Genomic DNA, 22,400 nt, shown 5'->3' on the forward strand with positions numbered 1-22,400 from the left:
CCCAAACGGTGGGGCTTTTGATCAGGATTCCACTAACTCTACAAACCACCGTAATACGGCGTCTTCTCTGGTATGATGTGCATGGCTGAGCTTCTGTGAGTCTTGGGTTTTAAAATGCCTCTTGGAGCAGGTACTTAGCTGCGTGTTTATACTGTACAAGCGGTATATAGCTCAGTGGTAGAGCACTCACTTAGCCTGCTCAGGGTGCTGGGTTTAATCCCCAGAACCTCCATTAAAAAAAAAAAGGTAAACCTAATTACCTCCTCCCCAAAAAACCCTCTTGGCAAAGACTTATTATTTTATATGTAGACAGCTTACAGTTTTTTATATTTATTTATAAATCGTTTACATCACGTGATGCTGTAATAGTTACTCTACTCTATTTTTTCACATTTTGGTGTATACGTTCTGGTGCAAAAGCAGACAGACACATAGTCCTGGATGCACGTCCTGACCTGCTGTGGTTTAAACATTTGGGGGCTGTTGCTTTCTCACGGATTTAAACATTTTTCAAGGATATCGTGAACTGTAAAACAGCACTCTGGTGTGCATTTACCACTCTCTGCTGTTTTTCCTTAAAGTCAGGTATAGTCAGCGAACACTGAGATGCCAGTTCTTCAGGACACACACAGCTGTGTCAGATTCATGCAGCCCCAGGACCCACACCACTAAAACAGAGAACATTCTCATCACCTCACAAAGATCCTGAGTCCACATCACCTGCGCCCCACACCAGGGAAGCCACGTCTCACCCTAGGTTAGTTTTGGGCGTTATAGAACTTCTAGAACTTTCTAGAAGTCGGTAGAAGTGGAATTATACAGGGTGAACCACTGGTGTCCAGCTGCCTTGTTGAGCTGCTGTTTGACGCTCCACTGCCACTGCCACAAGTGACAGTGCTTTGTTCCTTCTTACTGCTGAGTGTGTTCCGTTGTGGGCAGCTCACAGCTTTTGAAATGACCAGCTGACGGACGGCTGGGTTGGCTGTGGTTTGGGGCGATAAGGAGTGTATCGTCTATGCACACTCCTGCATGTGTTCTGTTTGTGGGGTTTTTTTAATGTCCAATTTTTAAAAATTGACATACAGTCAGCTTACAGTGTTGCATCAATTGCTGGTGTGCAGCATAATAATGCAGTCATCCATATGCATACATACACTTGTTTACACGTCCTTTCTCATTATAGGTTACTACAAGATATTGAACAGAGTTCCCTGTGTGTTCATGTGTTTTTAAATATATGGATCAAAAGAGAGGCGAGGAGTAACCTCTCTGAGAAACTGCCAGACTGATTCCCAATGGGGCTGCACGCCTCACACCCCCACCCGCAGTGCCCGCAGCCCCGGGGCCCCAGGCCCCGCCGGCAGCAGGTGACCCAGGCTGGTCCAGCTGTAGTCTAGTCACCCGGAGGGTGTCGTTGCTACAGTCTGCGTCTCTCTGCTGACTGGCGAGGTGGGGGTTCTTCATGTGCTCTTTGGACGTTGCAGGAATTCTTGGTATATTCTGGGTATGTTCCTTTATATATTCATGTTTATATATTTATATTTATAAATTATATTATTTATATTTATAAATATATATTGCTTATTATTCTTTGGTTGTATGCACGTGTCGCAGGTACTTTTCGTAGTATGTGGCTTCCATTTTTATTCACTTGATGGTGTTTCTTTGTTCTTACTGCTTTTATTTATTTTTATTAAAAAAATTTTTATTAAAGTGTACTTGATTTACAGTGTTAGTTTCAAGGGGGAGGGTATAGCTTAGTGCTTAGAGCAGGTGCTTAGCGTGCACCAGGTCCTGGGTTCAATCCCCAGTACCTCCATGAAAAAGTAACTTAATAAATAAATAAACCTAATTACTTCCCCCCCAGAAAAGAAAACAGAAACATACAATATTAGTTTCAGGTGTACAGAAAAGTGATTCACTTATACATATGCATACATATGTATTTTTTCAGATTCTTTCCCATTATATGTTATTACAAGAAATTGAATATAGCTCCCTGTGCTCTACAGTAGGTAATGGTGTCTCCTGAGGAACAGAAAATTTTAACCTGAGAAAGGCCAGTTTATCACTTTTTTTAAATATGTGCTGCATCTTCTCTACTAAGTATGCCTGCCCTGAAGACATAAAGATACTCTTTTATGTTTTCTTCTGGCAATTTTATTATGAAACCATTTATATTTAGGTCTGTAGTCCATCTCTATTTCTAGAAATGATGTGACATAAGGGTCAAAGTTTTCTTTTCCCACAAGGATAAATGTTGTTCACTGTCCATTTGTTGAAGAGATTTTTCTTACCCCATTGAATTATACTGGCCCACGTGCTAAGAATAATTTAACAGTGCATTTCGAGGCTATTTCTCAATTGGCATTAATCTTTTTTTTTAGTGGTATTTCTTGGGGGAGGTAATTAGGTTTATTTATTTTTGTCTTCTCTGTTTTTATTACTGGAGGCACCAGTAACAAGCCCAGGACTCGCGCTCCACCACTGAGCTGTGCCCTCCCTTTGCAATCTGTCTGTTCCTCTATCTTTTTGGCCAATTCCAGTCTTGAAGCCCCTGGAATCCTCCTATTTTGTTCTTTATCTTCAACATTATTTTGTCTGTTATTTGTCATTTGCCCTTGCAGATGGATTTTTAAAATCATCTTGTCAGTTCATACGCACACACACGCACGCGCACACACACGCCCGCATTTGCTGGAATTCTGACTGATTGAACTGACTCTCTAGCTGAACATTGTAACTATACTGGGTCTTCCAGACCATGAACACGATACACCTCTCCTTTAATTTAGATCTTTCGAAATTTTTCTTAGCAATGCTCTGCAGTTGTCATTAGTGAGAACTTACACATCTTTCATTAAGTTTATTCTGAGATATTTTATATTTTGTGATACTATTGTAATAGTATTTTGAAAGTTTCTGACTTTCTGAGGACAGTCCTGAGCTCAGGGCCCAGGAGAGGGAATGGGGTATTGTGGAAATGAAAAGGGCGCCCACCTGTGCCCGCCCACCCAGGACCCTCTGAGGTGCTCCTGCGTGGCCAGCACTTCCACTGAGAATTCTGTCGACTGAAAAACTACCAGTGAACATGTTCCTGGGTTCTGCGTGGCATCAGCCAGGTCTTTTCTGGTAGACAAACCCCAGAAGAACAGAAGGAAGACCTACACGCCCCAGATATTACTGCAACGTGAGTGTGTCTGGCACCGGGACCAGAAGGTGCCGCCCAGACCACGCCCGCCCTTCTACAGCCCACCCTGTGGTCCCAGGGGATGGCGGTGAGAGCGGGGGGGCCTGGGGCCGGGGACAGGGAGGTGCTGACTGAGACCCCGCCAGGGAGGACTTCTGGGGGTGACAGAAATGTTGTCTATTTTGATTATGGTGTTAGGTACAGGGGCATAAACATCTGTCCATACGTATCACACTCTAAATGGCTGCACTTTATTGTGTGTAAATTATGCCACAATAAAGTTGATTTTTAGGAATATGAATGATAAACCTAACGATTTTCTTTGCACCTCGATTAAAATGAAAAGAAGCCACACCCCCAGAGACACCCCGGGAGCACTTGAGGAGTACTTTATGTACAAAATGACCTTGAGAATTCCAAGTCCTGGGTTACTTATTACTTTGCTCCAAGATAAGGGAGCCGGAGGCTGGCTGCGGGGAACCAGGAGCGGGAGGCCGAGGGCAGAGGGCTGACTTCCAGCTGCCCGCGGCCTGCTCTGGCCGCCGGCAGGGGCGGAGGCGTCCTGGGGAGCGTCCCGGCCGGCAGAGTACAGGCTGCTGTCTAATTTCCTGGTGGCCGCCTCACCTGCAGTGCCACATCTACGCGGAGGGCGCGCCTGGGGCGTAACAGTGTCCCTGACAAGACAGGCCCCTCCACCTGCTTCTCCGGGGGGCTGTGCAGGGCTGGCGGGCCAGGCCTGGGAGGTGAATGCCAGCGCACCCAGGGCTGGCTCTCAGAGGCACTCAGGACTACTTCCTTGTTTCATTCTGTTCAGTCCGTTGTCAGACAGTTTAATTCTTAGAAAGTTCTTCAGTACAGACCTCCAAAGTCAGAGTGTCGCATATATGCCCTTCTGGGAAGGACAGGTGGAGCCCAGCACGCAGCCAGCTCTGTTGGACAGAACAGGCTGGATGCCAATGTCACCTGTGAGAGCACAGACCACCCCCAAATCTGCAGCTCTTCTTCCTCTAGCGCCTCATTTTAGGACTGAATAAAGACTACATTTCCCAGCTTTCCTTGCAGTGAGGTTATGTGACTAAGTTCTCATCAATGGGGTGCAACCAGATTTGGCAAAAGTGACTTCTAGGAAGTGTCCTGGAGGGAGGGGGGCCAGGCCCTACCGTAGTTCACTCCTCCTCCTCCACCTCCTCCTCCTCCTCACTGTTGGCTGGAATGTAGATATGATGGCTGGACATGAGCTGCCATTTTGAGCCATGTGAATGAAAGGGCCACCTACCAGAACAACAGCCTGTATTCTAAAGGCACATGCCAGCCCTTGGACCACCTATTCCAATTTCACTGATGAGAAACATATTGTCTTGTGTACATGGCTGCTATTTTGAATTTTGTCATACCTCTTTAGAAAGTTTATGGGACATTTTGGGCTTGGTTCCCTTGGGGGTTCTTGTCCACAGAGTACCAATGAGGAGGCCCAGAGACCGGCAGAGGTGGATTTTACCCATTGGAGGAGAAGTGTACTGAAAGTACACCTGGTTTCCAGGCTCCATCTCTGAGTTAGGCAGGAGTTCAAGCAGAGAGAGAAGTACTTTCCTTGCTTACGCCCGGCACAGCCACTTCCTTTGACTGGGATATAGTGAGAGGAGGTGGTTGGAAGACTCTGCAGTTCCAGTGCCACCTGATCATCAGAGCCTTGTCCACCACCAGCCCCCTGTGCTGAGGTTCCAGGCTCTGTAGGAGGACCTGGTAGCACTCCATGACTGGTCCTGATGGTTCTGAGGGATGTGGTCTGTGTCTTGAAGGGAGATGTGGTGGCCATAGCCACAGGGCTGTGACAGAGCCCATGTGCTGCTGACCGTCCACTCTGTGGCCCTGGGGCCCTGGGGCCCTGGAACATCCTCCCTTCCTCATTTGACCAAATGGGAGAACAGCACAGCATGGCCAATTGCTTCATGAGGCCCGTGATGGGGTCACTTCCCCAGGCCCTGGTGCGGGCTCCTTCCGGGGATGGCAGAAGCCAGGAGCCACTGTGGGGCTGTAAAACAAAGAATGTTGCCCACCACCCGCTCTCCAAGGATCCGGTCACTAACCACTGCAGCCGCTGACCTCCAGTGCACCCTGAAAGGAATTCAGGAGCAAGAGCAGGATGAGGCACTCTGTGCTTTGGGAAAAAAGGCCCCTTAGAGAGTTAGATATATTTCAGGAAAAAATTTTATAGCCCAATTCTTGCATCTTTCCACACTTAGAAAAGCACTACAGTCATTAACGGAGATCCGTGTTTCTTATGACTGGCAGTAACCTCCTACTGAGATGTGCGCTGGGTGGGCGGATTCCACCACCAAAACCACGTCCATACCAGCCGCTCCCCACCTCCCCACCGCCCCCTTCCCAGCAGTCCTTCAGAGCTACCCAGAGGCTGTCTGCTGGGCTGCAGTTCTCAGTGAGGCGCTGAATGAAACTCAGCTCACGCCTCCCGTGGTGGCGCAGTTTTAGAATTTCCGCCAACAGGGTCAGCACACCTGCCTCCTCCTCAGAATCGCTGACCACGCCGCTGGCCCTGCCCCAGCGCCCTCCCTGCCAGCAGCCCTTCCACGACGTGCCCCAGGTTCTGGTCCCGCCACCCCTCGAAACCGCACGGATTGTCAGTGTCCCACCTTCAGCAACGAATGCTAGGCTTTCCCCAGGGGTCTCCTAAGTGACCCTGGGCTCTTCTTAGCCTTTCCAGCGCTTTCCCCGACTCATTCTGTCTTCATACAAAGTAAAGCCAGCTCGCGCGGCTGCAGCCCCAGCTCTTCGCTCAGAGCTGGCCTCGCTGGCGCCAAGCGCCCCCATTGGAACCGCCTTCGGCTCCCTAACCCCAGCCCTTCGCGTTCCCATCCCCGGAGCCCCTGGCCCTGGCCCCGTGGCCACCCTGAGACGTGCCCTGGCCAACTTTCGGGAGACGAAAGTGGGCCCTGAGCAGCGGGGAGCGGGGTCCAGGCCTGCGAGGGTGGTGCGTGGCGGCGCGACCACTCCGGCCGGGCGTCCGCGGCAGGCGGAGGGGCGCCCACGCGCGGCGAAGAGCCGGGTGGGGGATCGCTCTGCCTCAGACCCCGGGTCCCTGGGAGCAGTGCCCGCCGCGGCCGCAGGGCGGCAGCACAGCCTGGGCCGCCCGGTCCTGGGCAGGCACCCCCAACCCGGGTCCGAGCCTTGCATCCAAAATCCCGCCACCCGCTGCGGACGCTGCTCGCTGGCCCCACTCGCTCCAGGCGGGGGGCGTCCCGGGCCCCAAGAGCCAGGTTTCGGGCCCGTTGCCCCATCCCTCGTCGCCCCTCGGACGTCAGGTGGGCGGCGGTCAGGGTCCCCATGTCCCGCTCGGGCCGCCTCCGCCCCTTCCCCCGCTCGCCGAGGTCCCGGGTCGTCAGGCGCCGCCTCGGGGAGGGGAGCGGGGGAGCCGCCCTCTCCGGCGTCCAACCACCCAGGCCTGGAGGCGGCGGGGGTCCCGACAGTCAGTCTTGGCTCAGGCCTCTCACCCACGCGGGGCGCACGGGAGCCCCACGCGCAGCAGCGTCTGGTGAGCGCGGGAGTGGGGGGCCTCCAGAGCGAGCCGCCCTCCCCAGGCCACGACCTCAGAACAGAGATGACAGCTGGTCTCTACCCTTCGCATCCTTCTCTCGGCTAGTGGGTGCGCTGGGCGCCGGGCAGGGGAGGCAGGGCTGGCCCCTGAGCACCCACCGCACCCTGCGCTCTTCCCCACCGCCCTCGAGTGGCCCTCGCTGGTTCTGAATGCGAAGATCCGGCCTCTGGAGCGCTTGCCCCCGCCCTTGGCCAGGCCCCCACTGCCCAGCTCCCTCCTCTGCCGGTGCTGGGTTCCCCTGAAGGCGCCCCCACCGCGTTCCTCCCCCCAGACGCCCCGCTAGCCGCTCCCCGCCATCCCCGCTACCCCCGTCCTCATTAGCATAGCAGCTGCTCGCCGAGCGGGGACCCGCGCGTAGGAAAGGGCAGAGGCCTCGGGAATGAATGGGGGCCGCGGCTTTGGAGGGGGCGAGAGAAGAAAGACCGACAGACGGACGCGCGGACGGACGGTCCGACGTACAGCCGAGCAGAAGAATGCGTCCGGCTGAGGGGAGGGAAGTGTTGGGGGCGAACCGGGAGCCTAGGCCCGCAGAGGCGGAGTGGTGGGGGAGGGTGGCCTTCCGAGACCCCGAAGCCCCGGGAGAGGCTGCTCTGGAGGCCTCCGGAGGAGCCGTCGCGGCAGTTCCCAGACATCCCGAGGCCGCTATGGCCCGCGCCCTTACGCCAAAGCCTCAGGCTTTGTTCCCCAGCTGCCCCCAGCGCCAGGCCTCCTTTCCTGTCCTTCAAGGCCCAGGCGGACGCCGGCCTCCTCTCCGCAGCCTCCACTGCGGCATCAGGAGGGTCTTGGCCTCCCTGAGGTCAGAGTGGCTGGGCCGAGGCCCTGTGCCTGTGTGCACCCGGGTCTATGCCACCCAGCGCTGAGCAGCAAGGCCTTTGAGAGACAGAGCCCAGAGGGCAGCCCCCTTTCCTGTCCACCTCCTAACCAGTCTCTTTGGCCCTCGGTTCCTAGTTCTGGCCTCAAAATCCTGCCCTCCCTCCTCTATCCGGCTCTGTCCTGGCCCCAGTGCTGCTGACTCGTCACATCGCTCTTTCTGGCTGACCGTTCTCTTGCATTTCCTGGTCTCTCTCTAGCATCCCTTCCAGCAGTAAACACTGCTTGCGTCCAGCCGAGGTCAGGTCAGAGAGATGGACAGTTGGACGGGAGCGTACAGCACTCTGGGCTGGGGGAGTGGGGTGAGCCCTGTCCCTGCTCATTTGCTCTGTCACCTTTCTCTGTGGCTGCCACTCCAGGGGTTCCCAGTGGCCCAGCCCCTGCCTGCCAGACCCATCCACCCCTGATCTCCTTGGTGCCCCTCACCTGGCCTCCTACAGACACCTGCAGATCCTGGAGGCTAGGCAGAGCCGGTCAACTGTGCCTTCTCTTTCACCCTGGCCACAAAGAGGCTTGAAAAGATGTTCCTACCCCTGTACGCCTGCCTGAGGAGGGGTGGCGGGGACTCCCAGGTGACAGCATTGGCCAACTTGCCACAGTGAGCGCCAACTCCTGTTTGCTGAGCCCCGAGGTCCTGAAGTCAGAAGGAGCCTGCATCCTCCACTCATTTGTCTGTAGATTTGACCCCACACGGGAAGGACACCCATGGTTTTAGTGTCTGCTGCCTAGGGCCCTGAGTGGCACCTGGAATCCCTCACTGCCGGCCACCAGCTGGGGGCCCAGGCGAGGGGAGCAGTCTGTGCACAGATCAGCACCTGGGGAGAAGGGCAGCAGAACCCCACCAGGGCTCCCCTGCAAGCTGTGGGGCTGAGCCGGGCCTGGCTTTCTTTGGGGCCAGGGGAGAAAATTGTCTGTGAGCAGCACAAAGCCTTTCTGAGTCAAATGTGTTTTCCAGAAGAGAGGACTTCAGGAGACTGAGTCTCATGTAGCGGCAGCCACATGCCAAGGCAGCGGCCTCAGTGTCCTCGCTCCACAGGCTGACTGAGAATTTTAAGGGACAGCAACTGGCTGGGACACAGCAAACACCCCCCGCCTCAGGTAACACCAAGAACAAGAGCTGCCTGGATTCTTGAGCAGGCTTCCTCCCTCTCCTGTGGCGAGTGTCCTGGTTGGGAAGTGGAGGCATGGTCCCGCACGCCCCCGTGGCCCAGCTGGTGCCCAGGCCTGACTTCACTCCCCATCTCCGGATGCCCCAACAACCTCCAAATTCTTGCAACAATTCTCCCTTCGGGACCAGGCACCTCCAGCACCCTCAGCCCACTCCCCTGAAGGCTCAGGGCAGGCCTTCCTACTTGGCCTGAGAGTCCCGGGTGGAGCCTCCCCTGGGGGCTTATTTGTATCAAATATTCCACTCACCAATGTGCTAAGGACAGAGCTGGCCCCAGTCTAGTGGGCCGGCTGGGGAGACAGTAGACGCGTTTAACCAAATGAAAATACACATGGAAAACCCTGAGGGCAGAACAGAACAGGAGATGCAAAGAATGCAGGAAGGGCGTCTCTGGGACAAAATGTAGCTGCACCACCTCCTGAGGGGAAGCCGACACCCTCAGGCATCTTGCAGGGGGTCTGAAAGCGGTACAAGATGTTACCTGGTACAGTGAAAACTTCCTCAGCTCACTGGCTCTCCCAGTCTCCTCTGGGCAGGCCACGCTGGTTGGGGTGGGTATCCTCCCCTGCAACCCCTCCCGTGCCCGACTCAGGCTTGGGCTCAGAGGCCCTGCACTGTGGTCTGTGCTGGGGGCGACTGCCCAGGCCCGTGCAGGCCTTCTGCACTCTAGGAACCACCAGAGGCTGGAGCACAGGGAGGAGCCTTTTGCTTTTACTCATCAGAAGTGAGCAACTCCGATGTTCCCGCAATTTAAAAGATGCCCTTTCTGTGCAGCAGGTGGTCCAGCATAAACCCAAAGCAGCCCGGGGGTGGTGGTGTGCAGGGAGACAAGAAGGGCCTGACCCCTTCACTAAGACCCCTGGCACCTCAGGCTGGCTGGGGGGTGGGGTGGGGAAGAGCGTCAAGCAGAACTTTCCACGCAGAGGCCTCAGCTGCTTTGCCAGGGAGCAGAGGAAAGGGTTCTGGACTTTCTCGGGTGCCCACTCCCACGGCTGGAAGAAGGTGGGCGGGCCCTCAGTCCGGTGCGAGACCGGCTGGGAGTCTTCGAGCTGAGGCGGAGCCAGCTTCCCAGGCTCGGTCTTCAGGTGGAAACCAGCCAAGCACTGCGCAGCCATCACTGGCAAACAGCACGTTGCAGCCTGACCCTCGTCCCGGTGCCAAGCCCAAGAAGAACCCACAAACTTTCTTTTTTTAATATAAAAAGATCAATGAAAAATTTATTTATAAATTTTTCACGCTGGGCTACAAGTCTATATCGTACACTCAGGACTGTGCTGCAGACTTCATCCAGTTCGACGTAATCGTACTGGGACCCATACACAGCTTCCATGTGAGCCTAGAAAGTCTTAACATTAATTAACATAATTAAAAAGGTATTTGCATCTAGAAAAAATATACAGAAAAACTCCTTCTGGAGTAGTCTGTGCCTCAGTTTCAATGTCTGCTTGTTTCACTGACATTATCAACATATTCTCCTCACACAGTTTTATAAAAAGCCACAGATGACTGCCCAAATCTGACCAGCCACGCACAAAGGGCCTCCACCCACCTGTGTCCTCAAGTGCTCCCCATTTTTGCACGAAGGGTCAGCAGCACTTCTACCCAGGGGAAGCCTCATTTAAATTTGAATAATTCAGCCTCCCTTTTATTTCTCAGGATCAAAACAACAAGGGGTGTGGGGTTGCATAGAAAATTGGAACCTCGGAGACCAGGAAGGGCGCCTTTCGGGACAGAAAGTGACGCAGAAGCACCGCCTCCGTCCCAGGTCCCCGCGTAGCCCCTCCCGGCGGCCCCTCCCCTGTGGCAGGACTTTCGGATTCGAACCGGGTGCTCCAAGACCCGGGAGGCTGAAGAGGGGCAAAGCGGCCCTTCAGCTCACTCAGCAATTAGCACAAGAGATTCACAGTCTTATAGGTATTTTATAAAAATATAAATATGGGTAAAGTTGCCTTCACAACGCTGGATACAACGCCCTTTAAAATTGGGTTTATAACCAAGATTCGAAATACACCTAAAACTTGGCTTAAAATATGTTAATATTTTATATCCTGTCATAAATGTTATGACAGTTAATCGTGGCAATTCCATTTACTTTTTTTTAAAAAGTGTGCAACCGACTGTTAACTGTAATAGAACTCACTAGAAAAGGTCTGATTCCCACCCCCCACCGCCCCTCCACCGCCACACCCGAGCACCCAGGCTCCCGCGGAAGCTTTACAAACCGGCAGGCTTGGGGGATGGTGACCTCTCACCGGAGAAAGGGGCGGGAGGCCCGGGGCTTCCAAAACTCACGCGGATTTGTGTGTGTGTGTGTGTGAGAGAGAGAAAGGGGGAGGGGAGAGAGAAGGGGGAGGGGAGGGAGAAGGGGGAGCGGAGGGGGCGAGAAGCCGGAGGGTGGGAGCAGCACAGGGAAACCGTCAGGCTGGGCGGTATTTTCAGTGCAACCAAGAAATAACAGACTCAAGTTTTTAGTTTTAGGACTAGGGGGGAAAAAAACCACCCAAACTGCATCTTCCGCCCAGAATATTGACCACGCACAGTATTTTCCAAACAAAAAAATCAGGCGCACTAGTTTCACCCACAAATACGCACACACGTGATAAATAGTTTAGTAACCCGGGAAGAGCAGAGCCTCTCTGCCGCCGCGCGTCGGCCACGGGTCCTTCCACCTTCAGGAGAAAACATTTCGAGCGGAGGATCCGGTGTCTCGGGATTCCGAACTTGCTGGTCGTGAGACTCAGATTTCAAAGGGGCTGGAGCCCGCGCCCCGCCCCTACCCGCGCGGCGGCGGCGGGCGGGGCCGTGGGAAGCGCTCCGGCCGGTCCCGGGCGGCCGCCGACCCCGGGCCGCGGGCGGGTGCGGCGCGGCCCCTGTGGGCGCCGACGTGCGCGCCGGACTCTTGATGGCTGCGGGCGCCGAGAGCCGGGCGCACACCGAGGTAGTTGGCGGGAAGGTACAGCAGGGAGGACACGTGGGGGCCCCGCATGCGGGTCGGGGTCCGAGCCGGCATCACCGGCCGCTGCCCGCGTACTTGGCCTTGGTGATGAGATAGAGCACGATGTCCTGGTGGCCGCCGAAAGCGGCGATGTGCAGCGCGCTCCAGCCGTCGCGGTTGGCCAAGCGGATGTCGGCGCCGAACTTGACCAGCAGCTTCACGAGCTCCAGGTTGCCATCGATGACCGACTGGTGCAGCGCCGTCTGGCCCTCGGGCCCGAACGAGTTCACATTGAACTCGCAGTTGGTCATGTTCTGCAGCAGTGACTGCAGCTCCTGCGTGTTGCCTTTACGCACAGCCTCCTGGAAGATGCGCTGCGTCTGCGGCGCCGAGCAGGTGGACAGCTCGGCCTGGCTCATGCTGCCGCCGGGCGCAGGCCGCAGGCCGGGTCGGGGCTCAGCTCGGGTAGCGGCTGCAGCACTGGCCCCCAGCTGCCTCCAGGCGCACCTCGGTGCATGGAGGGCGCGGCGCCCCCGGGCCCCGCACGCCGCCCCTGGGCGCTCCAGGCGCTGGGGGCCGGGGGCCGCCGCCGCGGGACCCCCGCCGCATTCAGCTGCGCCCGGCGGGCGGGCGACGGGGGCAGGAGCTGCGCTCGCGGGGCCGGCCGGGCCCGGGCGGCGGCGCCGCGCTCTCCCGGTCCTTGCTCCCTCAGACTGCGGCTCCCACGCGGGCCCCACGCGCCTCCCCACGCACAGCTGCACTCACACACCCGCCGCGCCGGGGCGCCTTTTACCTCCTTTATATTTGCATAACAATAGGGCGTCCGTGACGCGCGCGCCGGCAGCCCGCTGATTGGAAGGCACCCGCGCGGGGGCGGGGCCGGGGCGGGGCGTGTCCCGGGGCGTGTCCGGCGGGGCGCGCCGCGCGGCAGGGGGCGCTGGTCGCCGGCCTCGCGGGGCGAGGAGCCAGGTGGCCGTTGTGGGGTACGCGTCTCTGCTGTCGTCCCACCCACTCTTTCTCTGGACACCCGGGGAATTCCAGGCTCTCTGCGCGGACAGAACAGGCCTGGCCCTGGGCCGAGCACGACCCCGAGGGGACCCAAGGGCGGCCTCCCCTGGGTGGGACTTCGCGGGCATCTGAGACCCCGGGGAGGAGGTAGGGGAAGAGTAGAGACCTGGGGTATCTCTCCGCGATCCCAGAGCACCGGCCCTGGAGCCCCAGCTCCCCGGGCACTCGCGGTGACGAGAGCCCCGCAGCCCGGGTCAGCGGGACTCCTTTCCACGAGGGTGGCAGCCTGGCCAGCAGCTGGGGCGTGTGGCCTCAGCCACGCGGGGCCCTCTCGCGCTAAGACGGCGCTCCGGCCGGCGCGGCTCGCCCCGAGTTTGCGACCGAACCTGACTGGCATGAGGGGCCAGACCCTGTTTCAGCCCTGCCCTGAGGAAGAAGCCGATCTCTAAACGAGGAGGCCCAAGACCGGGGGGGGGGGGGGGGGGGGTTTCCAGTTTGGCCGGAAGCTCCTCGGTGGGGGGCAGTCGCGGGGATCTGGGGCCTGCCCCCTCCCCTGGGTCCCCGTCAGCACTCACGGGACAGGTCAGGTCTGGCTAGGTGAGCAGCCCCAGGTAAGGCGCCACGCTGCTCTGAAAGGGAGCTCTGACATGACTCATTTCCAAACAGTCAAGGCACTTTTTATTGACACTCTAACACTGCCGCCAAATTTCCTCATTAGGATTTTACAGTTTATAGCCCCGATGTGGTCTCTGGAAATTAAGGAGGAATGACTCTCAAAGCAGGAGGCCCGGGGCAGTGGAGCTGCAGCCAGTCTGGAATTCCTTCAGAGGCTGGCTGGGAATTCCCGGGGGACAGCTCTGCGCCTCAGCTGGGGAGACCACCCTGCCAGGCCTTGTTTGAGGACCGGCTCCTGTGGGTGTCTGCCCCGTGTCCCCCAGGCCTCGAGATCCACGCCTGTGCCGCCACCTTGCTCTGTGACCTGGAAGGGGTCAGAGCCAAACCATTGGTAAAACTGGGCAAGACCTCAGACCTGATCCTGTCTGACTCCCCTGGGGTCCTTCTGGTGGCCAGGGCTGCCTGAGTCCCATGCTTTGATCTTCCTGAGGCTGGTGGTCCAGCCACTCTGCTCAGACATTCCCCAGGTGCTCCCCACTATGCAGGTGGGTAAGCCCGGGGCTGAGCAGACGGAATCCCCCAGCCCAGACCCTGTACTGGGCCTGGCCGTGGGTGTGACCTGGGTGTCTGCTGCTGTTGGGAGCCCCTCTGCCTTGCTTATACTGTGGGGACATGTCCCTGGGCCTGGTAAGAGGGACTGGGATCAGGGGCTGCTGAACTCTGGCCATCCTGGGGGGGGGCTGACCATCCCCACCCCCTGGCTTGCCTCCCCAGCACCAGAGACAAGGCATCTTGGGCTCTGTCCACCCAGGCCCATGTTCACCTCTGGACGAGGACCCTCAGAGTGGGGAGGTGTGACACTGTGTAGGGCCATAACCCGCTGGGCACATGCCACTCTGCTGCCCTGCTGCTCTGGAACAGCATGGCGGGAACGGCGCTCGCTCTGAGAGCACGTCCGGAGCCGGGAGCTCCTTCTGGTCACATCTATGTTTTCTGTGTGTCTGCGGGGCCCGGCTGTGCCCAGGGCCGTTCCCAGAAGGTGGTGGGTTTACAGACCGTCCCCGGCCCAGGTGGGCCGAGGCCCCCTGGCCTGAGGGAGAGCATCTGGAGACCCTGTGGGCCCCGGAGCAGCGCCTGGAGAAAAGTCCCGTTGACACCCGTGGCCAGCATCAGGGAGGACAGACAAAGGGGCCCTGTGAGCTCAGTGTGGGAACGTGAGGCCGCCACCTCGGGCATGAAGTCCCAGCTCAGTGCCTCCGCCAGGGACAGTGTGCCCAAAATGGCCATGGAGCCTAGCCTGAGGTTGCTGCCCGCCCCACCCAGGGTTCAGAGTGTGGGTCAGACAGGTGTAGCCCAGCCTGCCACTTGAGCCCCCCACCCCCCGCTGCTGATCTGTGGGGCTGGGGTGATGGCCACTGTCTATGGGGAACCAGTGGAAGACCCACCACGGCCTGAGGGTGATTTGCTCAGGGTGACTCTGGTCCACCCCCCATGTCCCTGGAGCTGCCCATCAAGGACAAGACAGGGAGAGGGGCCTGTGGGGCACTGGCTCCCAGCAAGCACTTCCTAAATATTTGTTGAAGGACATGTCTAAAAGGAGGACATTTGTTCCAAATGCCTTGCAGGGAAGGGGAGGAGCCCATGAATGCCAGACCCTGCCCTGGGACTCGGAGAAGCCCTTCTGTGTCTGTGGCAGTCCTTGGTGGTGGTGTCACTTCCACAAACAGGCAAGAGGTTCACTGGTTCTGAAAGAGAAGCCTCAACCTGGGATCTGAGAGGACAGACCCAACTCTGCCCGCAAGGCTGGACCTCTGCCCTGCGCCTGGGAGCTGGCGCAGGGGTGCCGCCCGGGAAGGGTGGGATGGAGTCCGGAGTTGGAGAGGGCTCACTCCTCCCCCTGGGGGTGCTTTTCTGTTCGAGGCTCAGAGCAGTGGGCGGTGGGAGATGTCCTGGGACCTGGGCTCGGGAGGTCTGGGTGGCTCGGTCAGTAAGGATAGCACGGAAGGGGCGGCTGGCCGGAGCTGGGCTGAGGCCTTTGGCCACCTTAAAGCACTCAGCAGGGGAGGGAGGGTGAGCGGGCAGGCGGGCAGTGGGGGCGGGGCTTCCAGCTAATTCATTAAAATGTGTCGGGGAGCGTGGGAAAGAGGAGAGTGTTTCTTCCCAGCAGCCCAGACACCTGGTAGAAGGGCCCAGAGAGGACAGAGATCAAATAACAAACACTCAGCCCCGGGCCAGCGGCGGCCTGAGCAAGGAAGGACGCCCGGCAGGAACTGCGGCAGACAATCGCTGTGGCGGCTCCTGCCTGCCCGGCTGGCTGCTCAGGGCACGGCCTGGCACCGGGGCCACAGCCCTCCCTGTTGGCCTCATGTCTGACCCCTAGCCCAGGAAGGGGCCTAAGGCAGGCACGGGGCGAGAGGGCGCTTCCCCGTAGCTCAGGACCCAGGGTGGGGGCTGGGGCCAGGAGTGGGGTGCCACAGAGACAGGGTGGGCTGGCAGTGAGCCTGTGAGCCCTGGAGGGACACAGCCAGTCTGGGCAGCAGAGGGGTGGGGAGGCGGGAAGGCAGGCTGGACAGTATAGCCGTGGCATAAGGACCACACCTAGAGCGGGTCCCAGTCGGCTGTCCTCCTCTCTCTAGAGGGTCACGCAGGGCTGAAGAGCAGAGCAGGGCTGGGGCCAGACCTGCCTGGAGGGACCAGAAGGACACACAGTCCCGTCCCACGTCTCCCTGAGCCTGTGGTCCTGGCCTGTCTGTCTGTTGAGGGCCAGCCACAGCCCAGGGGCCTCAGGTCAGAGCAGTCTCAAGGCTGCAGCTGGGGCTGGCACCGCCAGCCCCTTCCTCTTAAACTTACGGTGGAAGGAGTGTGGTCGGGCTGCCTCCCCAGGACAGGATGTGGGGCTGGAGGTCCTGCTCCTGGAGGCAGCACCCCAGCCGCAAAAGGATCCCCGCTCCGTCGGCTGGGATCTGCCTTTCCCACTCACCTTGGCACCCCTGCCTGCCCCTTGGGCTCAGCAGTCACCTCAGGGTGGCGGAAGGCCAGGGTGGCAGAGCTGGCCCCTCCCCCGTGCCTTCTCCCCTGAGCTGGCCCTCCAAGCCTCCGCGCCTCCTCTCTCCATCTGTGGAGCGACGCCCTGGTCCAGCTGGCTCTGGGGCTGCTGGGAGCTGAGTGAGTCCACACCTGGCAACAGCAGGGGCCCTGAAGGACAGGAGCCTACCCGCATGCTCTTCAGGCCTGACCCCTCACTGGGGCGGCACCCCTAGGGGGGCTCAGAGGCAATGGTGTCATCCTTGGTGGGGTCAGGAACACAGGGATGGGGCAGAGGCTGGCACGGCACTGCCTGTCTCCCCTGGGCCGGCCGATACACCCCGCCCTGGGGAGAGGTGGCACCCCCGCCCCGCCACCGGCCCCTAGGCCCCCGCCACCCCATGGCTTCCGCCTGGTTCCTCGGCAGAATCTGAGCTGGTTTCCGCTCCAGGCGGGAACAGGAAAGGGATGTGAGCCAGGGTGGGTGCGCACTCCTGTGGGAGAGCCAGGAGGAGGCCGGTGAGGGCAAGACGTGTTCTGGGCTCAGGTCCCCTGCTGGCAGGAGCCCCCCTCTGGGCACCTTCCCTGCACTCCACCTGGCGCCAGCCCGTGGGCCCTCTGCAAGTCAGCAGTGGGTTTGAGCCTGGGTCTCCCCCTGGGTGGGAGATGCGATGCACAAGTGTCCAAGTCTCTCCCACATGGCTGTGATCGCTGGTTTCTGTCACGGGAGGAGACCATGCAGCCCTGGCTCGGGGGCAAGGGGAAGACGGGTCACGCCCTGGCCAGCAAAGGGGCCAGGGCAGCGGACTAGGGGTTGCAAGCCTCCCCTCGGACTGTCCTCCTCCCGCACCCAGCCAGGCTGGGGCCTGTTCCTCAGGAAGGGCCCCAGGATCCGCCATCCGTGCTCCCTGCAGTTGGAGTCCCAGGAGGCCCCCAGGGCCAGCCTGGCTGGGGCCCCAGGACCTGCCGTCCTTCCTGGCCTGAAGGTCTGGCCCGTGTCTTTAGAAGGCTGGGGGGTGTGGTGTGGTGGAGAAGGGCAGCACGCACCGCCACAGAAAAGTGGGTGGACCACCCAGCCTGAGGGGGCCTGTCCACCCCTACCTGACCCCACCAGCCCCGCTGAGCTCCAGCAGACTTGGGGAGACACCTCAGGCCAGCCATCGGGCCTCTGTCCAGGCCGTTTCCTCCTGCAGGCACACCCTTCCCACCTCTCGGCTGCCTCATGGCCGAGCACCAGGCAGTTCCTGGCTCAGGGTCCGAGCGTCCTGACCTCAGAACATTGTGGTCGTGGACAGCTGTGAGGGGCTGACAGTGCTCAGGTGTGTGCAGTGAGCAGTGGACGGAGGACGGCCATAGCTACAGCCTGCGCAGCTGTTCCACTTTTATTGTCACCGCAGCCCAGGGTGGTGCTGGCCCTGGGTCCTGGGGTCCAGTCCTCAGTCCTCAGTCGGAGCTGCCAGCTTGGCCGGGAGCCTGGCCTGGCTCGCGGGAGCTGGGGGCACTTTCCAGGACCTCTTGGAAGTGTGCGGTGACTCGGCCCAGGTGGGAGCCCTCCCAGAAGACTTTGCCGCAGCCGGTGCAGCAGTAGAAGTGCCGCAGCGCCCGCCGCCGCAGCACGCCCGCCGGCACCCCCGCCAACTGCAGCCGCGTGCCGTTGCCCAGCGTGGCTGGGGCGCGGCTCCGCAGGTCCGCCTCCTCCAGCCAGCGACAGGGCGGGTCGTAGGTGCCGCACCCGGGGGCCTCCTCTGGGGCTGAACCTGGACCGGTGGAAGCAGGCGCCCTGAGTCCCTACCCTACTCTCTCCAGGGACTCCTCCCTGAGTTTCCCTGGCCACTCAGCCCTCTGCCTCGTCCTGCCCAGGGGCCTCTGGTTCACCGGTTACTGACTCCTCTCTCTTCTAAGCCTTCCCTGGCACTGCCTCCCACCATCCCACCTAGGGCCCAGGGACCAACCCCTCAGAGTGGTCCCCTCCGTCCCATCTTGCATTGGGCCAGGTGCCAGGGCCCCGTGTGTCCTTGGTGGGTGGTCCCAGGGCTCACCTGTCTCCCGTTCATCCTCATTTTGGGTGGTCTTGTCGCCTGTCAATCAAGGACGTCAGGGTCTGTCCCAAGGATCGGCTGGCAGCCCCAGCGCCCAGAGGGTAACTTGAAGTATCTAGCCTCTCCCCCACCCCCAGCAGAGAGGGCAAAGGGCAGGGGGCCAAGAAGCTTTGGTGCCAGTGCAGTCCGCTCCCATGGGAACTCACACCTTGGGACATTCTTGGGGCTCAAAGGTCCTTGGGAAACGTGTTCTGGGCACAAGATCTGCCGATGAGGGTACTTGGGGGCCTGAAAACTAGCAGGCAGGGCAAGGCGGGGGCGGCTCATCCGTGGCGATGAGCAGATAAGCCCACTGCCAAGGAGCCTGTTTCGCAACCACCAGCAGCCGGGCTGGCAGGCAGGGGTCCAAGGAGCCCACTGGAGCTCAAGGTGCCAGGAGTGACCCCAGGAGGCAGCCTCCTTCTAACTCTGCGTTTGAGTCCCACCCCCACCGAGGGCCCAGAGTGACGGCCAGAGAGATGGCCCAGGGGGCCAGTGGGGGTCTGAGGCAGCGCGGCCAGCAGGTGGGAGAGGTGACCCCAGACCCCCTGACCCTTGTAATTTGCTTGGTAAACGTTTCTCCGCAGATGGCTCCGAATTACGCAGCCAGGGTCTGAATGGATGAGGCCCCCCACCCTAGCCTGGTTGCCTCCTTGGAGCCCAGTGAGGCCGCAACCTCCATCTGGCCTCCTGGCCTCGCCCCAACATGTCTGGCCCTGGCTTTTACCTGGCGGCCCCCAAGACAGCTCACCAGGGTGTTGCGCAGCACAAGTGTGGGCCCCTGGGTAGGCTGCTGGGTGCTCGGGGCTGGAGCCTGGCGGCTCTGCCCCTCCCCTCCCAGGCCTCAAGCATGTTACGAGCACATTGTGGAGAGCTGAGAGATGCCCAGGGCTAGACACTGGCCATTATGGAAGGTCACTCACAGCGTGGGTGGCCCCTGCTCTGGCCCCAAACCTCAGAAAAAGAGGGGGGAAGGACCAAAGCAGCCCAGTGGGATGGCAGCATCCTGGAGAGACACCAGCTGTGCAGAGGGACATGAAGATGCCCTGGCCTCGGACTACCCCAAGGTCCCCTTCCACCCACCCCATTCTGCCTCCACTGAGGGAAACTGAGGCTGGGTTGCTGAATAGGACCTGCCTTGGTGAGGGTGGACACCTGGGCTGGCCCTTCCTTACTATTTGCCCAGGCTCATCTGTGTTCAGATCACTTGGCAAGGGCCAGTGGTGCCCGGGCACACACGTGTGTGCTCTGCATGTGCATGTGCATACATGTGGGCTCGGGCACGCGTGTGTCTTTATGGGCAAGGTATGCATGGACAAGTGTGTGCATGTGCGTGTGTACAGGAGCATGTGCACTCCCTGTGTGGGGCAGGGTGACTGGTGTCTAAGCAGGGTCCACTGGTGAGAAAACGGTGGACACTATCCCAGACGGGTTCTGAGTGCCTGAGCTTCCTGGTCCCCTGGGCCAGTGGCCTGTGCACCAAATGGAGAGGAGCAGAGGCCACGGGCCCCGATCCTGGCTGTGAACCCTATCTTTCCACCACTGCCCCCAGCTGGCACCTCCCTGTCCATCCCTGTAGGTTAGCCCTGGGAGCACCTAGCAGCTGGGCCACTGTCCATAGACCCCACGAAGCTCACACCTGAGTGGGGCACACTCACCTGTACTGCTGGGGCCTTCTGGGTGGCTGCCGAGCCACACAAGCTGCTTCATCATGTCCTTGGAGACTTTCAGGTACTGGTCACAGTTACAGGCCTAGGGACAGAGAAGGTGCTGAGGCTGGGAGAGGCTCTCTCCTTCCCTCCACCCCCCAGCCCTGTACTACTTCCAGCTCTGGGTCTGCCCAAGGGGTTTCACAGAGGCAAATGACAGCCCTTCCTCTCCTTGTAGTACCATGGGGCACACCACCTCCTGGGAGCCCTCCCTGACTGCACTGGCTTCCTAGTGGGCCCTGGGTGGCCTCTTCCAGCTCCTAAGACCCTACAGGAACCTGCCATCACCCAGGCTGTCCTCTCGAACCCCAGAGCCAGGCCTGGGCTCCCTGGACGGCTCAACGCAGTGGGGGATGCAGGGCCCAGCATCACAGGGTTAGGGTGGGCAGCCCTACAGCTGCTCTGACTCCTCAGCCAGGGGCAAGCCAGGCAATTTCAGTGCCCACGTTTCTCAGTGATGCCTGGCATCTGCCCTACCTCGGGGGCTGGCACTGTCTGGCCCCTGCTGGGCACCAACTGTGTCAGGGGTTAGAAGTAAAGCCACTTTTGCTTCTGGGCAGGGTCCTCGTCTAGGACAGGCAATGAGCTCCTGCAGGGAGCTCAGCTCAGCCCCACTGACCTGACTGTCCCTGGGTGCTGGACTTGTGGGGCCACCGCAGGGCTGCTCCCTGACGTCACTGCCTGGCAGGGTGATGGGTCTGGACCCAGGATTCCCAGGGCGAGGCAGGGAGGGCTTGGCAGGAGAGTGGGAGGGACTAGGCTCCCAGGCAGGTACACGCAGGTACCCATGGAGACAAACACCCTGCTGTGGGAGGTGATGAGCTGGTCCACACAGAGGAGGGGCCACGATCTATTCTCATGTGATCGCCCTGGCCCCCTCCTCACCTGGGGGCTCTGGGCTGGGTCATAGGCAGTGGCCCCAGGCCCCCGGAGCCACAGGGGCTCCTGTCCTGCCCCCACATGCCCTCGTCCCATGGAAGCTTGCTTTATCTGTGGCCTCACTGCTCTGCCGCCAGCATCACAGCCCAGGGGGCATGGGTGAGGGGGGCAGGGCCCCTCTGTTGGGAGGCTGGGGGACGAGGCTGATTCTCAGGCAGGACCCTCCCTAGGGTCTCTCTGGGGAGCAGCCCCTCCCCCAGCCAGACTCTGGGCTGGCCTCTGGCACAGGGAGACCGCTGTGGGCCCTGCCATCCTGATCACAGGTCCAGGGGGCTCCTGGGGCAGGAGTGTGGTCAGAGCCCTGGCTGCAGGTCAGGCTGTGGTCACTCCAGGTCCAGCTAGGGAAGAGCTTAAAACAGACAGGCAGTTTAGCCTCTGGCCACTGCCCTCAACCAAGTGCCTCAGAGGCCCGTGCTCCCCTGTCCATTGGGGACAGCACCAGCAGGTGTGGGAGAGACGGCTAGGGTAGCGAGGAAGAGGGTGGGGTGGGGTCCTGTGCAAGGGGTCTACAAGCCTTCCAGGACTGGCGGTAAGCGCGCCTGGGCGGGGCCTCCAGCTCATGCTGAGTCACCACACGCTGTCCGCAAGGGCCTGGCCCCACCCTCGGGAACCACCGGTGCTCGTTTTCCCACGGCTGCTGCCCACTGTCGGGCCTTGCTGTCACCCCAGTAGAGCCCTGGGAGGCCCTGCCCCCACCCCCACTCCTGGCTGGAAAAGCCGGTTCCGGGCCACCCGCCCGCCCTCTGCCTGTGGCCCCCGTCTGTAGGAGGGCTCGGCACCCAGGGCCTCCCTGTCCAGCAACCCTTGCCCGACTACCTGCTGCGGGGTGGGCAATGGCCACCCTTCCGGGGTGGCTGCGGCCCTGGCCTCGTGGGGCTCACGGAGAGAACACGCCTCCTCTGGGCTCACTGCCCACCCACCGGAGGGCCCTCCCCAACCCAGTGGGATGGAGCCTGTGCGCCTCCAGCATGGAGAAGGGGCTTCCAAGAAGCTGAGCACCTTGCTCACAGTCACACTCCAGGCTGGCCAGGACCCCAAACCAGGGCTCCTACCCTTCCTGCCTCCAGCTAAGGGGGTGTGGGCAGGTGGTGTCAGCCCTGCCCACTCGCTGCAGGGGATGTGCAGACCCCAGTCCTCAATGCCGTCTCATCTGGGTAGAGACCAGCGGAGGGCCGTGGGTGCCCTGGACAGGCTGGACGGTGCGGCCTGGTAGGTGCCGCCCAGTCTCTGCACCCCCATCTAGCCTGGGAG

General features: G+C 59.9%; 2 protein-coding genes across 4 annotated transcripts in view; both read right to left on the reverse strand.

The window, feature by feature from the left end:
- Positions 1-11,434: 11,434 nt before the first annotated feature.
- NRARP (NOTCH regulated ankyrin repeat protein) lies at positions 11,435-12,576 on the reverse strand. Its single transcript, XM_072960582.1, has one exon. It carries the CDS (start codon positions 12,193-12,195, stop codon positions 11,851-11,853), a length of 345 nt encoding a protein of 114 aa, XP_072816683.1. The 5' UTR covers positions 12,196-12,576; the 3' UTR covers positions 11,435-11,850.
- A 5,196-nt stretch (positions 12,577-17,772) lies between these two features.
- Positions 17,773-22,400, reverse strand: part of EXD3 (exonuclease 3'-5' domain containing 3) — a 67,588-nt gene continuing 62,960 nt past the window's right edge. For 2 of the 3 annotated variants that reach the window (XM_072960583.1, XM_072960584.1), the window contains exons 20-22: positions 20,160-20,253; positions 18,463-18,501; positions 17,773-18,180 (exon numbers count right to left, since the gene is read on the reverse strand). In XM_072960583.1, coding sequence (XP_072816684.1) covers positions 17,867-18,180; positions 18,463-18,501; positions 20,160-20,253 — 447 coding nt within the window. In that variant the 3' untranslated portion in view covers positions 17,773-17,866. The remainder of the gene's footprint in view (positions 18,181-18,462; positions 18,502-20,159; positions 20,254-22,400) is intronic. The other variant, XM_072960585.1, reaches the window with a different exon arrangement.

This window comes from Vicugna pacos, chromosome 4, assembly GCF_048564905.1.
Source record: "Vicugna pacos chromosome 4, VicPac4, whole genome shotgun sequence".
In the NCBI taxonomy this organism is placed as follows: Eukaryota; Metazoa; Chordata; class Mammalia; order Artiodactyla; family Camelidae; genus Vicugna; species Vicugna pacos.